This window comes from Eurosta solidaginis, chromosome 2, assembly GCF_040869045.1.
Source record: "Eurosta solidaginis isolate ZX-2024a chromosome 2, ASM4086904v1, whole genome shotgun sequence".
Classification (NCBI taxonomy): domain Eukaryota; kingdom Metazoa; phylum Arthropoda; class Insecta; order Diptera; family Tephritidae; genus Eurosta; species Eurosta solidaginis.
The window spans coordinates 25,737,176-25,760,435 of record NC_090320.1 but is presented as its reverse complement, the minus strand read 5'-3'; the positions used below and the strand labels follow the sequence as shown (position 1 = coordinate 25,760,435).

The window sequence follows — 23,260 nt, the reverse complement described above, 5'->3', positions numbered from 1 at the left end:
GCAGGCCATAAGGTTTATCCATCATTTTATAGTCTAAGAAAAGCTAAGGCAGAATGCTATCCAAATGAAATTGATGTGGATGAAACACATGCGGAAATTAAAGTCCACCCCGTATTAGATAAAACTGTTGAGCGTTTAGTTTTAGCAAATCAAGAAGTTTTTGTTAGTTTATTACCTACAAACTTGAGGTATACTTTAATCAGCAAGTGGGGTTGCGATGGAAGCTCTGGCCATAGCACATTAGCAGAAGTTGACATTGTTATTATTATTATTGTAATTCACTTTTACATTCCTGACTAATACTATAAAATAATTTTGTAAAAATTGTAGTGCCAGGATAAATACTCAAATAAATACAAAATATGTATGTACATATGTACAGTCAATCACATAAATAAGTAGACACCCCTTTTTGGACAATTCTTACAATTTTCGCTTTCGCAAATTTATGTTAACTAATTTCCCATAAGAAAATTTGTCACGATCTATAACAAAAACTAAATTATATTTAAAAAATGTTTGAAAAATTCGACGAATTTTCATATTTTAACTAATTTCCCATAAGAAAATTTGTCACGATCTACAACAAAAACTAAATTATATTTAAAAATGTTTGAAAAATTCGACGAATTTTCATAAAAAATTTTAATTTTTTTTCCGAATTTTTAGAATTTTTTAGAGTATTGAGATTTGTAGTCCATTCAATTTAAGTACAATAAAGTAATATTCTTAAGTCCTTTAAATTTTTTTGGATATATGTCACTTATTCACACGAGTTACTGTATATGAAATAAGCAAATGTATGCATATGAAGTAAAATTTTGGAAAAAATTAAAAAAACAAGAACATATGGCTGAAAAAAAATGACGTAGTTGTAATAAATGACTGCATATGAAACGGAAAATCTCATAAAATAATTTTGTCCAGCTAGCTTGTTCTACACGAAACACTGTGCGACTGGATAAAATAATGTCGTATGTTACATGTAAGCACATATAACATGCGACAATAATTTATCAGGGTGACGCTATCAGAAAACTGTCGCAAAACATAGTTAGTGGCAGAAAGTGGCAGCTGATAATAATACTTTAGAATCTTACAACTTTGTCTAATAATAAGATATAAGTCCCAACGTGAGGATCGGTGAGGAACCCAACTAAAACTTTAGCTGAATTTGAAATATTTGTGCAAATAAACACTAATAAAACACTGGTGAAACTTTAAATAACAAAAAAAAAAAACACAACAAGCTAAAGATACTAAAATTATTTCAAAATGAAGTAAATACCTTTGACTTCAATATTAATTTTTATTAATTTCGATACAATAATATTTTATGTATTTTTATATAGCTTAAACTTGCACTTTATTTTTAACTTGCTCACACTGCAAAAACCAACTAATACCATAACCTCACTTTTGAAGCTATACTTAAAGAGTACAGTTCGAATACAACAAAAACAAATATACCTTTTAAAACGCTATTCTAATAAGCGATACTAACGACGCATTTGGTGACAAACTTTTCACTTTGATTTTTTTATTTTCGGCCTATGGAACCGACCACTGTGCGACGATATGCAAATGTAAACTTTTGTGTGTGTTTGTTGTTTTGTTATTGTTATGTATGCAAAATATTTAAAAAACCTTAATTCCTTTATTTAACCCAGGGATGCACCTTAACGTTAAGCTAATCGTTTATCAAAAAATTTCCACCGTTTCCGTTGAAACACTTCGAAATATTATCGATAAAGAAATTATCAAAATAAATTGTATCTCGTTTTTAACTGAAACGAAAAGCTTTCGTTAACGTTAAAAACGTTAACAAAAACGTGATACTTTATGTTTGAATTGTGCTGGCAATGCTATAGCAATGGTGAAGCCGTAAGGTGGCAACAACGAGCGCACATACACACACATACTCTATGTAATTTGTTTGTGTAATTCGTTGGTGGTAATGTCAAAAATACTTTGAGAAATGTTCGTACTGTCAAAATTCATGAGAAAAGTTGTAATCAGCTTGGCTAATGCTTTCACCTTTAATGACTCCGCCATCAATCAGCTTTGCCAGCATAGTTTGAAATTAATAATCAACATAAACGATTTGATTTCGTTTTGATATGGCAGAAAACGAAACGAAATCATTTCGTTAATTTGACGATCTTAACGTTAATAAACGAAACGAAATGACTTCGTTTCGTTTATTAACGTTGATTATCGTAACGAAATGATATCGTTTCGTTGGTTAAGCATGCCTGATTTAACCTATTAGACACTGCATTTGCGATAGACACATCTTACCACTTTTCCCCCCGCAGCTACTTACTTTTGTATGCGTGCGGGAAAATGGGTGGTTGTCAAAAAATAATTCTCACATATTTGTAAAGTTTCACTTTGATATCTCTAATAGAAGTACTTTTTTTTAAGGCCGACCACTATAGAAGGGTTGGGTAGTTTTGATTCACTCAACGTTTTGGATTTTAAGGGTCTGGCAAAGTTGACATAAGCCATCATCCAGTGAGTTTTCTAGCTCGGTATCACGTTCAATTCTCACGGGAATGCTCTGGATCATTGGGAGACTTGAGAAGCAGAGGTCGTCATATTTTTGTACACATAAGTTGTGATAGGCAGATGTCCTCCTTGTGCTTCATTCAACACGTACATTTGGGGAAACATAGTGAATCGTAAGGCGTCGAATACACAAACCTTGCACATTGAAAAGCAGTGGCTTAGCAGCGACATCTATTTTTGAAAAGGTGGCGTTGCCAAACTAAAGACAAGAAATTTTCAATTTAACTGGCTGACGAATTGAACCAGACTTCTATCTGGATTTATCTGGCTCAAATCGTTGTTGTTGCATTAACATGCAAAATTATTTATTTGGCCCTGAATCTCTGCGACCGGATGATGCCTATTAGCCGTGTTTTTTTTACAAGCGTATACGTTTACGTTTGCGCATAAAAAAACGCTTATCCACGCTAAGATAATGCTTAGGAGACCCATCTAACGGCAGTGGTTAAATAACTAGCTACAGAACAGGGTGTACCTAAAATCGGAGACACACCTCTGGTGGCCATAATGTATAACATATGGCTGAATCGTTTGCGATGAATAGCGGATACACACCATTTTTAGAGGTGAAACATAGAATTGGTGTTGAGGTGAAACATAGACTCATATTTCACTTGCATCTGAGTATAATGCGTATTGAAATTTAGTACGACAAATTTTATGCGCAGGAATTTCAGAGGTGTATTTAAAGTTTGACGCTAAGCAGTCCATATAAAGTTTAAGCGTAAACTTTTATAGATGTAAAAAAATACAGCTATTGTTTCAAACTGCAAATACAACCTTGTAAAGTGTGTTTATTGAGTAGATTTAAACGTCAGTTACGCATGGCTCAACTATATGGTTGGCTCATCTCATCAGCTGATTTTATTTTTTTCATTTTCATTTCACTGGAGTAGGGATTGTCAAAAGAAGATGGCAAACTCAAAATGAAACCAAAACAATGAACAGATTTTCTTACAACACACAACAATTTCAAAGTTTTATGTTTTCATTCCATTACATTCGCCTAATACCAACATGCACATTTTGACAGTCTCAACAGAGGTACATATGTTGTTGCTGTAGAGATGAGCCAACCAGCTATTAAATTACTATTGTGTAAGCTAAATTGAGTTGTATGAACACCATTCAATTTAAATCGAAATTGCCTCAATTTATTTTTCTGTTTGAACATAGTATTAGGGGGTTGTTAACACAAAACTTTTAGAAATTGAGTAACATTAGAGTCTCTATGTCAAATATGCTATTCTAATAATAAATTGTATTCATGTCAGTATGCAAATATGTATTTTAACTAACATTTTACTACACACGAATCTCATGTTTATATAAAGCCTATAACATTTATATGTAAGTGATGTTGAGTATTACAATTCGTTTGCTAGAATTTTACCACATTAGTAACTGAAAAAAGTTGATAAACAACTCATTTAAATTTCACTTAATAATTAGACAAGAGAATTGATAAAAAATAAAAATTGGATTATATGAATATCTACATTTAATTAAAAACAAAAATGTGCAAAGAACTACAACATATTGTCCCATTAAAAATTGTAAATAAAAACTTCTACGTAAATATTCTATTTATGTATGCAAATTAATTCATTGCCAAAAACTTCCACACAAATATACGTTTTATTTATAACCGTTTTTTAAATGAAAAGGAATGCAAAAAAAAATATGAAGTTTTACGAGGGCACTCCATTATTGAGAAAGGTAATGTTGATACGCAAAAGATTTGGCAAAGCAAAACAAGTAGATGAAGAATGAAACGTTGCAATTAAAGAGATGTACGATAAGTGCAAATCTTGAACTGAAAATGTTTTTTTTTATTTGCTAAAACGTGATTTGCGCTAACAAAGAATAAATTTTTTCGCCATATTTTAAGTCAAATTATTTTGATAGACACTTAAATTCAATATTAAAGAGTCGTTAACTGTAAAAAAACAAAGCTTTACAATTATAGCCTATTTAAGTTATTACTAATAATTTTGATTCATATTCAGCCAAATTCTAAACAAAAATTCCTTGCGAATAATAGTATTAGATATAAAGAGATTGAAATTGTTGATGCACTAATGTGATACATATGTACATATGTAATACTGGTATGATTTTTATCTAATACGGAACTGTGTGTTGAGAAACGAACTTGTTATTTCAAGGAGAAAGCTCCCAGAATTTAAATCATCTTTTTTGGCAAAAGGCTGAAAAAAGACCAGCCGGATGTTTGATAGATTCTATACATATTGTGACGAATATTAGCATCACTATGCTGTTAGTAAATAATCACAACATAAAAAACAGCAAGCAGACACATCGGTGTACATGTACCCATTAAAGCAAGCAGCCACATTTATGTACAATTCCTTGTATTCTAAATAAAAATTCCTTGTGAGTTTTTTCACTTCTCCCTTTCCTCTTATTCTGAACAATGTTCGAAAAAGTGGAAACCGGTTATGGGAGAAAAGTAGGTATTATGAATGTGGGTGAGAGGGAGATTTCTCTGGCATTTGTTAGGAGTTTTTTCACTTGTTAAATTAAAGGGAATGCATCAAAATAGTTAAAGTAAATTGGTTCTTTTAAGAAAGAACACTCACTTGTACAAATTTGTGCTAAAATATGTACATTCTACCACAATATTCTTTATTTTTAAGTCGAAAAGTATATCATAAGCAACGGAGGAGCTCTTGGTATATTTGATGCAGCCATCCAGAAATTGCACAAGGATTTTTTAACAAGGCTTAAATAGATTTTGGCATATGACGAAAGACGAATTCAACTCGACTTGGCCGCCAGAAAATTGCTTTGCTGAATGGAAATAAGAAATGCGCAACTAAATTTCAATTGACAAACAGCTGACTTCGAAAATTCGAAATTCTTATTCCTCAATTATTGTTCTCCCTAGGAGAAAAGAATTGGAGGAATTTTTCCGCGGGAATAAAAAAATCCGCAAGAACAAAATTCCAAGGGAATATTTAGAATTGGGCTGATTAAATAATTACTGAATGAAATTTTCTACTTAAACATGCTTTTGAACTACTTCATATCTAGTCACAAGAAAGCTAGTTATACATTTAGGACGTTCCAATGAGCCATCCAGCTACGGATCACGATCAAATCTGACTGGTGTGATCCGGATCAGTACTATGAGAGTTGCCCTGCAAAAATCGCGATTACTGAAACAAATTATTAATATACTAAACAGTAATATAAGCTATTTAAACCATGCCACAAATCCGATATATTATTCATATAATATTGTATGGAGTTTTGTACTTAAAAAAAAGCTAGAGGGCTAATACTTAACAAAAGGATCGGCAGTTAAAATATGTACAAAAATATCGGTAGAGGTATCAAAAGAATAACAGTGTCGTTAGAAGGCTGAAATTAAAAATTATAATTCTGTCAGGATATTCGTGCAAAAATAACCGCACATTCATTTTATTTTTAAGGCCGGTTTTTCAGTAGTTGGTTAAGCTAAGCTTAAACTAAGTTTGCTTAAACTAAGTTTGCTTAAACTCTAGTCGAATTTAAACTCCAGTTAAACTACTGAGCAGTTTTTCAGTCACAGTTTAAGGCCGCCTTTGAGGTAGGCTTTTTTGTACGGCAACATTGGTTGTTTATTATCTAGATAATTTGTACATACGACAAAAGCTAGATTTCGTGTACCCAACAAACATCATTCTCCAATCACTATCCAACACTTGAGAAAGTTTGCAAAATTTATAGTTCTCCAGTTGATCTCCAACAACATTAGCAATTTCAAATTATTATCCAACACGTTTCTCCAATTGATATCCTCCATTGGATATTGGGTTGGGGTGAAGTTAAAAAAATCTCCAAGGTGGTATCACCAAACCCAACAGCTATTTATTGTGAGAAATAAACACCTGATTGATAGCAGTAATGAAACATATTAACAAAAAATAAATTATATAAATTTTATTTTATTTTCGTGAAAATACTGTAGTATTGTAAAAAATTCCCTCTTTTGATGAGTACGCTATGATTCTCTTGAGATTTTAGAAGTATGCTAGCTATCAACATAAACTCTAATGGTGCCAGATTGGTCGCTTAAGTTCAGCTTAAACTTCAGTTAAAGTAGACTGAAAAACTGCAGAATAAGTTTAAGCGTAATTTAACTGACAAACTGAGTTGAACTTGTACTGGAAAACCGGGCCTATTATTTTGTTAAGCATATGCAAATGCAAATTTTATAGTTTTATAGTTTTTCTGTCATGGTTTAAATGAATATAATGTAAGTATTTTATATGGCCATAATAATTTATTTTCAAAGTAAAACTTTTTGGGTTGTCTAGTGGAAAAAATGGGTTAAATATCGGATATCCTAGTGCATATGCCTGTAAGTGCTACCAAGTAAAAAGGATAGTTGTCAAAACTGTTACACACGAAACGAAATCAATAGAGCCACCCTGTGGCTACGAAATTGAACCAGATAGATACCAGAATCACAACGTTGTTGCTGCATTTGCATGTTCCATTTTTATCGGCATTTGGATCAGTGTTTATTGGAACTATTACAGACAGTAGCAGCGTTCCACTGAGACATCGAGCTCTGGTTCACGATCAAATCTCATTGGAACGATCAGGATCAGTACTATGAGAGTTGGCAGCACTCAACAAATGTGTACACATAATAGGGTGCCTGTTATTTTCAAATTTTTTTCCCGAATTGCTACATAAAATTTTACTACATATGATCAAACTAATAACTAGTATTATTAGTACTTTAAACCATGCCGCAAATGCGAAATATTTATCATATAAAATTGTTTGGGATTTTGCACTTGCACAAAAGGGTCGGCAGTTAAAATACGTACAAAAATGTCGGGAGAGGTAAAACGCTTCTTTTTGAACTAAATAACTACCGTCTCAAGGCTAATATTAAAAACTTTACTACTGTTAGGAGCTTTGCGCAAAAGCAATTCTACATTATTTTGTGCTTCTTGTTTTTTTCCAAATAAAAAATGTATAGTTTTTCTATCATGATTTAAAACGAATATAGGCCTTAATAATTTGTTTTTAGACTTAAAGTTAAAACGTATGGTTTGTCGAGTGGAAAAAATATGTTAAATATCGGTTGCCCTATCGCATCTGTCTGTAAGTGCTACCAAGCACAAACAGAGCCACCTTGTTGATCCGAAATTTATCCAGATAGATATCAGGATTACAGCGTTGTTGTTGCATTTGCATGTTAAATTTCTATCCGTATCTGGATCACACTTCATTGGAACGCAACTAGTATGAAAATGTATTTCATAAAAAAAAAAAAACGTTTTTCCTACAGGGTGTTTATGCAAGTTTGTTGCATTATTCAGGTAAGTAAAAATGCGCATAGACCGCATGTCGCCAATATGTTTCCGATAAATTTTCGCACGTAGTTTACCTTGATTAGCTAAAATTGTTGGATTTGCCATTGACATTGAATTTAATTGTATACTAACCAACATTGCTTGCTATGTATATATGTGTCAATATAAATATATATTTCACGATATTTACATATGTATGTGGGCAGTTACATCTTGTCAGTGAGTTAGAAGAGCGACTAATAATTCATATAATTTTTTTTATAAGATAAACAAACTTAATTAAAATATATTTTCCTAAGCAATAATTGTAGGGTAATTATGAAAAGTTATACATTTTTAAATACAAAACATATGGGAAGTATAGCTAATAAGAGGTTTAGCTGAGCTCTATATGGACAGAGAAAAGGAAAAATGAAGGAAGAATATGATTGCCCTCAGAACCGCTACGGGTTGTCTTCTTATGTCCCCAGAACACCATCTACATAATGAGGTGAGAATACTCCCCATTAGGGAGAGAAATGAAATGCTAATCAAACATTTTCTGTTGAATATCCAGAAACCTGGGCATCCCAATAGACATCTGATTGATGAGCCAACACCGCCAAATGGCTTAAGGAGCCATCTCCGTAAGCATTATAAGGAAATACGGCTCCTGAGAACACAGCCGTATGAAGCTAAAAAAACACAAGCAGGTCCTCAGTGAACTCCACAAACAGGCGTCGGACCTCTATGCCAGGAATTGCCCGGTGAATCCTGTACTCAAAGAACAATACCCAAAACTTACAGAAGAGGAACACACACTCCTTAAGGAAACGCTAATCACTCTAGCTCAACTTCGATCTGGATACTGTAACAGGTTAAACTCTTATCTATCCAGAATCAACCTCGACATACAAAATGTATGCCTCGCTTGCAATGTGTCCCCACATGACACCAACCAACTCTTTAACTGTATTGTGGAACCAACGCCTCTAACACCCCTCTCATTATGGTCCACCCCTGTTAAAACAGCAAGTTTCCTTGGACTTCCGTAAGAGGATATTGATGACAATTTGTGATCGGTCGCACCTATTGGATGGGGCGAAGCACTCCTACAACAACAACAACAATATTCCTTACTTACTTACTTAATTGGCGCTTAAATAGATGTAAGGCGCGATAACCACCGAAGAGATCTAAGGCCGAGCTTCTCTTCCAATTTGCGTCGTGCTCCTCTTGATTTTCCCTACAAATTGGCCGGACGGGACCTACATGTTTTATGCCGACTCCGAACGGCATCTGCAAGACAGATGAGTTTTCACTGAGAGCTTTTCATTGCACAAACACACTCGGAGCGCTTGCCAAACACTGCCGAGGGGCGACCCCGCTTAGAAAAATTTTCTTCTAAATGAAAAACCTTATTTCTAAAATTTTGATGTTGCTTTGCCCGGGGTTCGAACCCAGGGCATACGGTGTGGTAGGCGGAGCACGCTACCATCACACCACGGTGGCCGCCGAAGATAATATAAAACAATTTAATATATTGATGATATAGCGTGAAATCTCTGTTTTTAGTGATATTACTAAGTTCATACAGAACAGCTGATCTATTATTAGTTTCACACCATGACGACTTGAAGCCCAATTTAACTTGAAATAACCTTATAAAATTTTGAGTGATCGTATTTCTCGTTTTGAATAACTGTACTATAATTTGTGTAATTTGTTGTAGATTTTTCCCTATACATTTTTCTGGTTTTACTGTAAGACTTCGAAAATTTTTCGATAACAGTTAGAGAAAGTATCGATTTTAACGTAGTTTAGAATGATAGAGATGGTTCGGTCTCAAAATTTCGAATGGAATTTGACAAAGTGCGCCGAGTAATTGGATACCGAATGACGAATAGGAGGATGAGCTACTAATGGGAGTATGGGCATCATAAAACGTACTTTACATAGAAACTTAAGGCGGATATGCATAAACGTTTTGGTCGCTTCAAAGCGATTCGTAAATCCAACTTAAGTGTGTTGCAATCGACAGTAATTCAGATCCCGAAACAACTTGATGTTGTTAATTTTGGATCACTGTCGACTGAAACGACTTGCTGTTATGCTTATAAAAAATCTTTAAGGAACACACATTTTTTCGGAACAATAAGTTGCGAAGGATTTTTAACAAAAATTTAGAGTTTTTTCCCATCTCAACTTACCTCATTCGTCGCACAACTATCACCGTTACTGCTACACTTGCTATTTGTGCTACCATCACAGCCGCCGTCAACTTCTTGCGACTTCGTGCGTGCTCTTCGTCTTTGTTGTTCCAACATGCATGAGCATGCTGACGAATTGTGACTACATAACGATGACGATGCAGATGACCTACTATCATCATCATAATCATCACCACTCTCTGAACCAGATAACGCTGGTTCCAATTCCAATGCAAACGAACCTTGACGTTGTTCTCTGTATAATAAATCAACATCAGCTGCCATATTATCAGCAACATCCTCATCATCGTGACGCGTAATAAGATTATCTTCATGCATATGTGATTGTTGTGTTTTCTCATGTTGATGCAACAATTTCATTTCACAAGGTTTATAAACATCATTACATTGCACATTTTTAACGCCACGCAGTAAACTCACGTTACTGTATTTACCATCAGAAATGTGATTCATTTGCGTTAAGCTTGACATGCGTAAAGTGGCGCGTGTAACAGCGTAAACGAGTAGAGCAATACCAAGCAGCAGGCTACCCCAGTAGCCGAGTATATCAAGATAAGGTAAAATGTTGAGGTAAAAATTGAAGCGTGTGTCAAGTGATTCGGGTAATTCAGACATCATCTGGAAATTTAAGTGTGTCAGAGAATGCATGGGTTTTTAATAATTTTGTGCTTAATAATGTATAAAGGTTTAGAAAAACTTACAATATCGAACCATAGCATAGGTACTGTTAGATGACTAAAACGGCTAACTTGTCTGTAGGCTGACATATCGTCGAAATGCATATTAATTTGTACCTTGGCGGATATGGAGAGTGGCAAACCGGAGTGCTGGCGAGAGGAATTAGAAAAAAAAAACAAAATTAAGCATATTTAAATTTTATTCAAAGGAAAACAAGTTTTTTTTTTATTTAAATACAATGAGAAAATTGGCATTAAAAATTATTGAAAATAGTATGAGATAACAAGTTTTTTTTTAACTATTAACTATTAAATTTTATTGGCATTCAATAATTTGAACACATAGCGTGTTTGAAGCAGCAAGGATTTTGTAAAATTTTTAATGCAATAAAAACTAGTTTTATTAGCTATTGATAAATAGTCAATTGTAAATTTAGTGTAACGCAAAAATGTTCTTGTTGATTTACATTTCTAATGCTTATTTTTTTTATTTTTTTATTTTACATTACATTAGTTTTTTGAATTAAAAGAAAACGACCTCACTAACGCCTTCCTGTAGTAAGCCATATTAGCGCTATTGCTGACATAATTTCAATGGCTAAGCTACTGATTATTTTATGACATTGACATAATTTTGAAAAATGCAACTTGCAAATAACTCAGCTATTTCTAACTATGTAAACAGCTTTCTGCTGTTGTTCTGTATGCAGCTGCAACTAATGTCTGTGTGTGTGTGTGCTTTTTTAACAACCAAATAGCTACACGTTTGCTTAAACAATTATATCAATATTGATTGATTTGCCGGTAATCGTTTAGTAATTACGACCTAACATTACAAAAAAGTATTTATTAATAATAAAAAATAAAATTACATACCTTAAGTGATTAATAGACTGTGTACAAGGAGGAGATTGCATAAGCTTTAATTTCTCACTTTCAAACACTTTTTTAAATATGCTATTGTGACGAATATTAACATCACTAAGTGATACTAGCATCCCTAAGCCGATACTAAACAGCCACCATGTACGTAAACAAATCAATCATCATTTACACATGTACATAAAAGGCAACAGAGAGATACTCACCATCAGCCGAAGTAGTACTCACATATACACACGCATATGGCTACAAACTACAAATATACATGTATATGGCTGGTAACCAAGCATGAAGTTCACGAAATTACTAGACCTTAGGAGAAATGGGTGAACGAGGAAACCGAGAGTATAGAAGCAGCGCAAGCTGAGGCATGACTAAGCAGTTTGATTTAAACACGCTATTAGTTGTGAAGTAAGAGTTATTGTGAAGTATTCTCAAAGTAGTCTAATAAAGACCATTTTGCATTATTGAATATTGGAGTTATTTATTCAACAGTTTAGCGATTCGAACGTTTGCAGAAGGTGTAAAATATGCGGAGTGTCCCTAAATTCGTTACACTATTTTAAAATGGTTACACAATGCTTAAAACCTATTACATTTGAAACCACAAATAAGATTTATAATTGGTTGTGTGATAACTACTGCGAAGCGGCTACAAAACATTCGAGTATTTTCAACTGCTATAGACGCGCGTAATGTGTTCATAGCATTTGTGTTTGGACAGTAATCGATTTTCGATACATCTGCCACATACACTTCTAAAATATTTTAACTAAAATAACGTAAGTCATTCTCAGGCAGTGTTACTTAAATTTTATGTGAGAAAATTGCAAATTTTATACTTTGTGAAGAAAACTCGTAGAAATAAGATGATAATGCGTGTTAAGAATATTCAATTCAATGCTTTTGGAGAAATTATATCCCCTGCAAGAAATGGATGAAGGATCCATGGCAGAACCGTATAAGGTGGCAGCGCGGTAACATACATACAAACATAAATAAAAATTCAATGTATTTTGTTTTTGTAAAAAAATGGATTAATGTCAAAATAGTATTGCGCCGGAATTTGAAGTGTCCAATATTATTAAAAAAGTAGCGATTTCCCGCGGCCACCTGTTTCTGGTTCTGCCATGTAAGTATCTTTTATGAAGGAAATTTAATTGCAACAGCGTAACAAAACATGCTATTCGCAAATATCAAAACTGGAATATTATTTGTATAAAAGTATGCAAGTTTGTATAACTAATAAGACGTAATTATTTTTAGACTTCCTTCTCGAAAATATCAAGTGGATCTTCAGGATTCTTTGTAAACGAAAATTAAGTGCTTCATCATGATAGGTAACAAAAAAAAAAAAAAAGAAATATCAATTGCATTGATACATGGAAATTCACATTGGTCAGAAATGTGAATTTACTATTACTTAGAGATATGCTTCTCGGAAATATCCGCGGTGGGGTCTCCAAAACTGTTTGTGGAGTAAAATTAACGAACTGTACCCGTGCGCATCTTCCGCAACCAAACTAAAATTATCTTATCAAATATCAACAGAAATCTTGCGCTGCCATATGGTAATGCAGTGCAAATATTTACAATAGTTCCATAGTACAAATAGATTTCTTTGTGTGTTCACAACTTTAGCAAATTATTTTAAAACAATGTAGCTAGACAAAAGCACTACGACCAAAATTGCACAAAGCTAGCTAATAGCCCGAATTATTTAATTTAATTTCTTTTCGGTTTTTGGCGACGAATTAACTATAAGAATCTAATCGCTTTTATTTAGGTTCAGTTAACACACTATACTAAACCAAGTTATTAAGTTTCAACGTACGCTCACTAAAAAGTTGAAAGCCAAAGGCGGGTCTGCTTAAATAATTGCAATGCAACTAAACTAAATAGTGCTTTAGCTGAATTTGTGGGTGTGCAAACATAATGCAAATATTTTTTAAAATCGCCCAGTAATTTATATATTTCGTAACCTTTACTGAATGATTTGATTCATGTAGTAGAACAGTCAGAGTAACAACAAATTTAAATAATTAATTAGCTAAGCATTTAACCGCCAAGGGCAACATTTCAGTAGACAATACTAACAGCTAATGATTAGGATAACAACTTTCTAAATTACAAAAAACAAAATCGCTAATAAACTGTTCCGACTACCGACATATCCGATTTCCTGTACGCGCTTCAGTGGCGTAGTGAGGGGGGGGGGGGGGGCGAATTCCGTCTTGCCCCGGGCGCTACTCACAGGGGCATATATCCAGAACACTTGGTATAATTGAAAGCATAATACTTTTTTCTCAGGTTAAACGTTACGATGGGAATTATTAAAAAATGCTTCAACAAAAACTGTCAAACGTGAAACCGAAATGCGAGACACACTCTCTATGAAGAAGCAATAGAAAAAGCGAAGTCTCTTTGTGAAAAATGGGATATTGATATAGTAAAACGTGAAAGGAGGCGCCACGAAATCGGCTAGAGATATTGGTCTTTCCGCAGAATGTGAAATTTCTCACGTCATGAAAAGTGTTTTCGATCGTCTCCAACAAAAAATACCAAACAGACTTACACGAATAAATTACCTTAATTTTATATTTGGATTTCTCTTAGAAGTTGGGAATTTGTTAAACAGGGATAATAAGGACGAAATTGTAAGGACTTGGGTGAATTTTATACTACAGATTTCGATGGAACAGAACTTTTTGTCGAAATATGTGTCTGCAAAATATTGCTTCGCAGTAGAAAAGAAATTGAACCTAAAACTCCATTAGAATTATTTTGTTTCGTATAGAGATGTTTTTCCAAACTTGACTATTTCAGTATTACTAATGTATATTATTACTAATGTATTGTCACGGATATTAGCATCACTAAGTTATACCATCACTAAGGCGATGCTAAGGCCATGCCAAGCAGTATTTACGTCAATAATCAAATCATATATACACATATATAAGGCAGCCGAAAGAGATGTCACACACAGATGCATTTACTTATACGCCATGTGTACTCGAGAGACTGTAAACTACAAACATTCACATTAATAATTCAATCATTATGTATCTACATAAACGAATAAATAATTGCGTCTACACCTATGTACGTATACGAGCAGCGGAGCGGCAATGCACAAACACATGCATATATCTTATCTGAGTCGTCACAAAAGAGAGCAATAATTTGTGCACGTAGTTGTGGCTGGCGATTTTGTAGCCGAAAATAACTAGTAAGTTCTGGAAATCGAAGAGCCTAGAAGTATGCAGCGTAAACTGTAAAAGCGGGGCAGGCGAGTAAGAAAATTCAGTTTGAGTTGAGCTATCAATCAGTTTGCTTAAGCACGCGATCTGGCGGCCAATAGTAGAGTTTCATTTGAGTTATTAATCAGTTTGGTTATTAAGCCAGCGAGTAGCAAAGTATAAGTGTTATTGTGAAGTACTTGAATAAAGGCCATTTTGCATTATTACATATTGGAGTTATTTATTCAACAGTGTAGCGATACGAACTTAGCAGAGGGTTGCAAATAAGAGGATTTGCAGTAAATTCGTTACAATTGGTGTCAGAAGAGGAATTGTTGAATAAATTCCAGAGGACAACAAGGACATGGCAAAGTTCAGTGAATTAAAGATCCAGCAACTAAAGAAGGAGTTGGAGAACCGTGCATTGAATACAAGCGGCGTTAAACACGAACTTCAGGCACGGCTAAGAGAGGCAATGGAAGCAGAAGGAATTGATGTGGAAGAGTATGTCTTTCATCTTGATGGCGAGGAGACAACAAAAATTGAAGAGAAAAACGAAACATCGCAGACGGTTACCAGCACAGACTTGAACATGATATTGGCTGCAATATCTGCACAAACATCGACAGTAGCATCAATGTCGTCACAAGAAGAGCAGAAGACATATATGGCATCACAACTGGAAGAACAGAAAACATATATGGCATCCAAGATGGAAACTCAACTGGAAGAACAGAAAACGTATGTCATCTCAACTGGAAGAACAGAAAACGTATATGTCATCTCAATTGGAATCGCAGGAGAACCGTATAACATCGAAGATTGAAGCACAAGAGGCACGAATATCCGAAATGTCGGCACAAATATCAGCGCAGATCTCTGCTCAACTGGAAGAGCAAGAAGAACGTATTTCCTCGAAGTTAGAGGCGCAAAATACAAAAATTTTACAGTTTGAAGAAAAAATCGAGGCCGAGGTGGATGCTTTGAGAGGACATATCGAGCAGTTGCAACTAAATCGCCCAGCAGTTTCAACGAGTAATCCAAAGGTAAAAACACCATCCTTTGACGGTTCTGTTCCTTTCCAGGTCTTTAAGCTACAATTTGAGAAGTCCGCAACAGTGAACAACTGGAATGCGGAAGATAAAGTTGCTGCATTGTTCGTGGCATTGAAGGGGCCAGCAGCGGAAATCCTACAGACGATTCCCGCAGGAGAGCGGAACAATTATGAAGCATTAATGGCTGCTGTAGAACGACGTTATGGAAGCGAGCATAGAAAACAGATATTCCAAATTGAGTTGCAAAACCGCTACCAAAAAGCAAATGAGACATTGCAGGAGTTTGCTTCAGATGTTGAAAGGTTGGCTCATCTCGCAAATGCGGACGCACCCGTGGAATACACCGAGAGGGTAAAAATCCAGAGTTTTATAAATGGCATACGAGACGTGGAAACGAAGCGAGCCACATACGCAAACCCAAAACTGACATTTGCTGAAACGGTATCACATGCAATGACTCAGGAAACGGCCTCACTATTGTGTAAGCCAGTTTTCAAAGCACGCCGTGTGGAAGTAGAAAGGCCAGAGTGGGTAGACGCAATATTGGAGGCGCTGAAAGGATCGCAAAAGCGGAGTGAAAAAGTTATCAAATGCTTCAAATGCGGGAAGTCCGGTCACATTGCACGTCATTGCGATCTTGGCCCTCATAGTTCCAACAATGTTGGTGGCCGTAAACGCAAAGCTGGAGGAGATGAGCAAGAGCGTGTCACATGTAAAGAACGAAGACTTGCCCCAGCTATTGAATGTCCTGTGATATCTGTGTCGCGAAAATCGAGCAGTCTTGCCGTCGAAGGAAAGCTGGATGGCAAGGCACGTGTACTGACTGTAGATACGGGCGCATCTCATTCCTTGATTCGATCTGATTTGGTCTACAGGAGAGTAAAGTCATTACCTGGAGCAAGGTTGCGTACGGTCACAGGCGAGTATAATGAAGTCCAAGGCGAAGTGGTATGTGAGGTATTAATTGGAAAAGTCATGGTTCTACACAAATTCGTTGTGGCGGAGATCGTTGATGAAGTCATATTGGGAGTGGACTTCTTGGTTGACCATGACGTCAGGATCGATATGCGGAGGAAAATTATGCGCTATAAGAACCAGGAAATACCACTTAACTTTAGTTTGGAAAAAGGGTTCAGCAGTAATCGGGTACTGGTGGAAAAGACTCGACAGAGACCACGAAAGTCAAAGGCAAAGGTTGATAGATCGAATGGGCCAAATAATCAAAATCAAAAGTACCTGCGAGAGAAACACTGGCATTGAAAAAACCTAAACGACGCAGAAAAACGAAGCAACGAATTTCCGAGAAAGAATGCGAGGGTAGTTTCAAGCCAGAGCGCACTACTGTTGTGAAATGTGGGAACGATACTGATTATGCGAAGCCAATCCGTGAACCCCAAGCTCTACGGAGTAGTTCATTGGCCAAACAACAGAGTGTGAAGGAACGAACCAAGGTATTGAGTGGTACGATGAAACACAGGTACCATGAGAACAATAATTCGAAAGGTTTCTTGGCGGGAGATTTGGTACTGTTATACAACCCTCACCGGCGGAAAGGTGTTCCATCCAAATTTCGGTGCAGTTGGGAAGGCCCGTACAAGGTTGTGAAGAAGATCAGTGATACCATCTACCGCATACAAAGCATTGAGAAACCACGGAGTAGAAGAGTGGTACATTTGGCAATGCTAGCAGCGTTTAGATCGAGAGATTTGTCTGATCGGGACGATCAGACTTAGGTGGAGGGCAGTGTCACGGATATTAGCATCACTAAGTTATACCATCACTAAGGCGATGCTAAGGCCATGCCAAGCAGTATTTACGTCAATAATCAAATCATGTATACACATATATAAGGCAGCCGAAAGAGATGTCACACACAGATGCATTTACTTATACGCCTATGTGTACTCGAGAGACTGTAAACTACAAACATTCACATCAATAATTCAATCATTATGTATCTACATAAACGAATAAATAATTGCGTCTACACATATGTACGTATACGAGCAGCGGAGCGGCAATGCACAAACACATGCATATATCTTATCTGAGTCGTCACAAAAGAGAGCAATAATTTGTGCACGTAGTTGTGGCTGGCGATTTTGTAGCCGAAAATAACTAGTAGGTTCTGGAAATCGAAGAGCCTAGAAGTATGCAGCGTAAACTATAAAAGCGGGGCAGGCGAGTAAGAAAATTCATTTTGAGAAATTCAATTTGAGTTGAGCTATAAATCAGTTTGCTTAAGCACGCGATCTGGCGGCCAATAGTAGAGTTTCATTTGAGTTATTAATCAGTTTGGTTATTAAGCCAGCGAGTAGCAAAGTATAAGTGTTATTGTGAAGTACTTGAATAAAGGCCATTTTGCATTATTACATATTGGAGTTATTTATTCAACAGTTTAGCGATACGAACTTAGCAGAGGGTTGCAAATAAGAGGATTTGCAGTAAATTCGTTACAGTATTATAGTCATATCATTATTAAATATGTATTTGAGTCTACTTATAGATGATATCTTCAGCCCATGATAAAAATATAGGAAGGTAAAACCTTCTTCTAGGCGGCCGTAATAATTTTTTGATTTTTAAAAAAATTTTAAATCTCTCTCAAAAAGTTTGTGGATAATCCAAACCAAAGGATATAAACAAAAATTTTAGCATATTTGAATTTTACGAATGCCCGATAAAAAATAAAATAGATCGAAAATTTGGTATGAATTTTTTTAGTTCGGTTTTATAGTTTTTTATTTGTACGATTTAACCGTGCATGGTCATAATTTGCTCAAATCAGCATTCAGCTTACTTCCGTCATTAGAGATGTTGCAGGTCTTCGCAGCAGGACGATTCACCTAGCCCAAATGGGGAATATTAATTTGTGGAAGTTGAATTTTTCCGACACCTTTTTCCCCCACTTTGGCGCTAAGTGGGACATCCCGATTTTCTTTGGATGACATGCAGAGAGCAGCGCACATATATATTTTCCTGTTTATCGACAGAACTAGGCGGCGCAGTCTTTTTCCCGGTCGTCCATGTATGATTCTTATTTTTGTTGTACAAATCCCACGCCTGGGTTAATAGGCTAGAATACTCAAGAAACTTTAAATCAAATCCTCTAACGGAAGTCCAAGGAATCGAGCAGTTTCAATATGGGTTTAGCAAAAAAAGTTGCTATTACAGATTTTTGTTCCACATTACAGACGAATACATGATTTGTGCTATATTTCCTGCTTGGGCCATACATAGAGATCGAAGTTGGGGCAGAGTAACGCGTATATCCTGTGTGCATTATACTTCGGCGATGTCTGCAAAGGCGGGAGCCTGAGCTTGAAGAAAATCACAGACTCTGCGTTCGTGTTGCTCTGGATCATACTACACCAGATCTCGTCATAGGGCTTATGCAGATGTCTTCTTATCTACCTTGGAGGCGCAACTACATCAATCAATTGTCTTTTGGGATGCCTCGGTGCTCCGACGTTATAAGAATATATTCCTTGGCAGTTCTAAGTGGAAAATTTGGCAGCCCTACAACTTTGTCTGTTGCAGCGATTTGAGGATTTTGATGCATCCTTGTGCATTGAAGGCAATTTCGGATGCATTTGTATTGAAGCAAAGGCTGTGTGCGAACGTCACAACCAAAAATTGTTGGGGCTCCACAGTAGTAACGTTATGCCATCAAAGTGGCTGTGCAGTTGTTGTGTTATGTGTAAGGTCCACGTCGTGAACAATATGGCCGTATCAGTGCCAAGTCCTGTGATGTGAAAAATTTGGAGTTACAAGAGGATATAAATGCTTATTTTGCAGCATAGTTTTCTTTTGTTTATTCCAATCTGCATTCGCAGAGCCATGAAGCTGCCGGACAAAACTAAGTTCCTCCTCTATGCCTCTCAACCTGTCGGGAAACGAAGCTCCCTCCGTTGTTGTCCTTCAGTAACGAGGGCAATGTTTCCTATATTTCAGGACGAGGGTGATAGAGGTATGATGACTTTCCCACCGTTATAATGGCTTTCACACCAAAATTATTACACTCCAACGATTAAGAATTCGAGGGTTCTCATATAAAGTTTGAGCTTAACGTAAAAATATTTAAATAATATTTCATGACTTCATTGGTTTATTAATTTTGGAAATTATATTGTTTTGTTTATATAGGGAGGGGGGACAAAAAAATATTTTGCCCCGGGCGCAAGAAAACCTTACTACGCCACTGACAAGCTTCCAACTAAATTAGTATGCACATTTATAAGTTCAGCAATTAATGTTTAATAAAGTTGTAAATAATATATTTACATACAAGCAAGTTATTGTTACTTGTTTACAACTATAAAACAGAAATTTCTTTGCCTTTAGCAAGCTATGCATATTAGAACTTCCCAAATCAGCATGGAAAGTTTTAAGCAAACCAACAACGTTAATTGCATGAATATATGCTTAAACGATTAAAATCTTATTGCTTACACTAATAACTACCTAACAATTAATTTTCAGAGCAATAAAAACAATTGACATTATTTAAATGCTATGTAAACCAAACTATCTAAGCTAACTGATTCGGCGGCCACCGTGGTGTGATGGTAGCGTGCTCCGCCTACCACACCGTATACCCTGGGTTCACACCCCGGGTAAAGCAACATCAAAATTTTAGAAACAAGGTTTTTCAATTAGAAGATAATTTTTCTAAGCGGGGTCGCCCCTCGGCAGTGTTTGGCAAGCACTCCGGGTGTATTTCTGCCATGAAAAGCTCCCAGTGAAAACTCATCTGCCTTGCAGATGCCGTTCGGAGTCGGCATAAAACATGTAGGTCCCGTCCGGCCAATTTGTAGGGAAAATCAAGAGGAGCACGACGCAAATTGGAAGAGAAGCTCGGCCTTAGATCTCTTCGGAGGTTATCGCGCCTTACATTTATTTTTATATTTAACTGATCCCGACACATTAGCTCCACTTGGTCATGCTTTGTAGTGACAGGCATTTAAACACTTAACTTGATTTATGCCTTTTCACACATTACAGCGTGTCGTACAGAATAGGCAGTTGCCTGGGGCCGCCGAAAAATGAAAAAGACTTCTAAAATTTTCTTACAAATATAAAATTCTAGAGAATGAAAGAAAAATATAATCAGAACTGAAAATAAGTTTTACTCAAATAAATAAAACTCAATTGACCGCATTCAAAAGGCGATGACCGACGAACTAGACAAGGTTCCTAAAAAGGACATTTCCGACACATTTGACAAATTGTATGAGCGTGCAAAGAAGTATATCGAAGTCAAAGGAGAGTATATTGAATAATAAAAAAGAATTATCTCAAAATGTACACTAGTTGTTTTTATTTTGAAAAATGTCGGTTAGTGATGAATGAGTGAATGATTGATGATGGATGACAAATAAATGAACGTATAGTAACGAATTTGGGGATTTCCTGATATTTTGCACCTTCTGCTAACATTCGTATCGCTGAACTGTTGAATAAATAACTCCAATAGTCAGTATTGTAATATGGTCTTTATTTAGCCTACTTTGGAACTAATACAATTATACTTCAATATCGCGAACTTCACAAAAGCGTGGTTAAAGCAAACTGATTACTGATTCCTCAGTTTGCGCTGCTTTTGTACTCTCAGTTTTCTCGTTCACCCATCTCTCCTAAAGTCTAGTAATTTCGCGAACAGTTGTAAGTCATGCTTGGTTACCAGCTATATACATGAATATTTGTAGTTTATGCGTGTGTATGTGTGAGAAACTACTTCGGCTGATGACTACATGTGTGTGCGTGGGATATCTCTTCACTTCGAGCTGCTGGTGTATAATTTTGTATTTTTTATCGAAAAAAAGAAGGGAACGGGCGTGAAAAAGGACCCCAAATTGATGGTTGCCTAGGGCCCCGTTGAGTGTTAATCCGGCCCTGGTAGCGTATAAAAGTCTTGTAGCGCAGGAAAAATTAGAACCATTTTGTAATTGAATTGTAGATTTAATATAATCGATAAATATTTAATTAACCATAATTGACTGCAATTAATTAGCGTATGACGTTGGCGAAGTTACATAATCCCTGCTATAGAATAATTACGAGAATTACGTTAGAAAATTATTTAAGTCCAAGCACTCCTTTTTTGCACTAGAGGTAATGTACCGCAATTATATTTTTATTTATATATGTACATATGCAACATGACTTGCAATAATTCTTTGTTGGCAATATTGATTATTGATGGAATTTGTATTTAATTTGCTGAAGACAAATTGCTTTTGAGTGTATATGTTGTATAAGGTAATAGTTCTCTAACGTGTTCCAGTACAAGAAAGGAGTTTTCATAATTCTGTAACTTGACCTACGTTTCGCCAATCTGGTTTCTCAAGAGGAAATATTTTTACTACCACGCTAGTATTAATTTACCACTGCCTTTCAACGTAAAAATAAGCAGTATCAACTATGGTGATAAAAATTCCAACTACAGACACCACTGATACGTCATGTGCATCCTAAAAAGCTGTAAATACTATTACCCTACATTAACACCTTAGTGTGAACACGGGATAATCTATAAAATGTATATCGATTTTCGATGATTTTGTCTCGCACACCAAAACGATACTCATTAGCTTAACAATATTTTACTATGCTTCCCGCATAAATCAGAAGTGGAATATGTATGGCAATATTATCTTTGAACTAGCGCAAGCGTAAAAATTGCCTTTTTATCATTGTATTAATTTGTATTTTTACTTTTCAACTTACCGGTTGTACAACAAATGCTGAGGCGAATTTTTCTTCATCAGGCTCTACACCGGTTATATTGGTTAGTAGACCAGGATCACCATGCATAAAGTGTGGGTAGCTTAGTGAAATGGGAAAGCCATAATAACAATCGGTAACATCGATTAGACCTTGAGGTTGGCATTTACCTGTGTTGAACAGATTATAATAAAAAAAAAGATGATATACATACATAAATATGCAGATTCATGTGAGTCAGGAAAAAAAATGTCTTAAAGCTAACTAAATGTAAATAATACTAATATTTAGACTAATGGTCTTTTCTTTTCTACACGAAAATGTCGCCTTCACGCCAACCCTTCAAAAAGATGTGTTCTGTTGAAAAATCAGCTTAGCCTCAATAGAGGACATCATTATCTTTTCTCAACAACCTACCCTAAAAATGGCCAAAAATGCATCATTACTTGCCCTCTCTGCCATTGACGGTGCAGAAAACAGCCCTGTAAATTAGCTGATGAATCACACAAAGCTGAAGCGAATGCTATATATGTACGTATGTGTCCCATCATGCCTGAC

At 35.7% G+C, this 23,260-nt stretch overlaps 1 protein-coding gene across 4 annotated transcripts in view; it reads right to left on the bottom strand.

The window, feature by feature from the left end:
- LOC137239402 (scavenger receptor class B member 1) overlaps positions 1-23,260 on the bottom strand; it is a 148,748-nt gene that overhangs the window by 8,791 nt on the left and 116,697 nt on the right. For 3 of the 4 annotated variants that reach the window (XM_067764669.1, XM_067764672.1, XM_067764670.1), the window contains 3 exons: positions 22,706-22,872; positions 10,822-10,947; positions 10,100-10,738 (listed from right to left, as the gene is read on the bottom strand). In XM_067764669.1, coding sequence (XP_067620770.1) covers positions 10,100-10,738; positions 10,822-10,947; positions 22,706-22,872 — 932 coding nt within the window. Of the gene's footprint in view, positions 1-6,026; positions 6,468-10,099; positions 10,739-10,821; positions 10,948-22,705; positions 22,873-23,260 lie in introns of those variants that run through there. The other variant, XM_067764671.1, reaches the window with a different exon arrangement.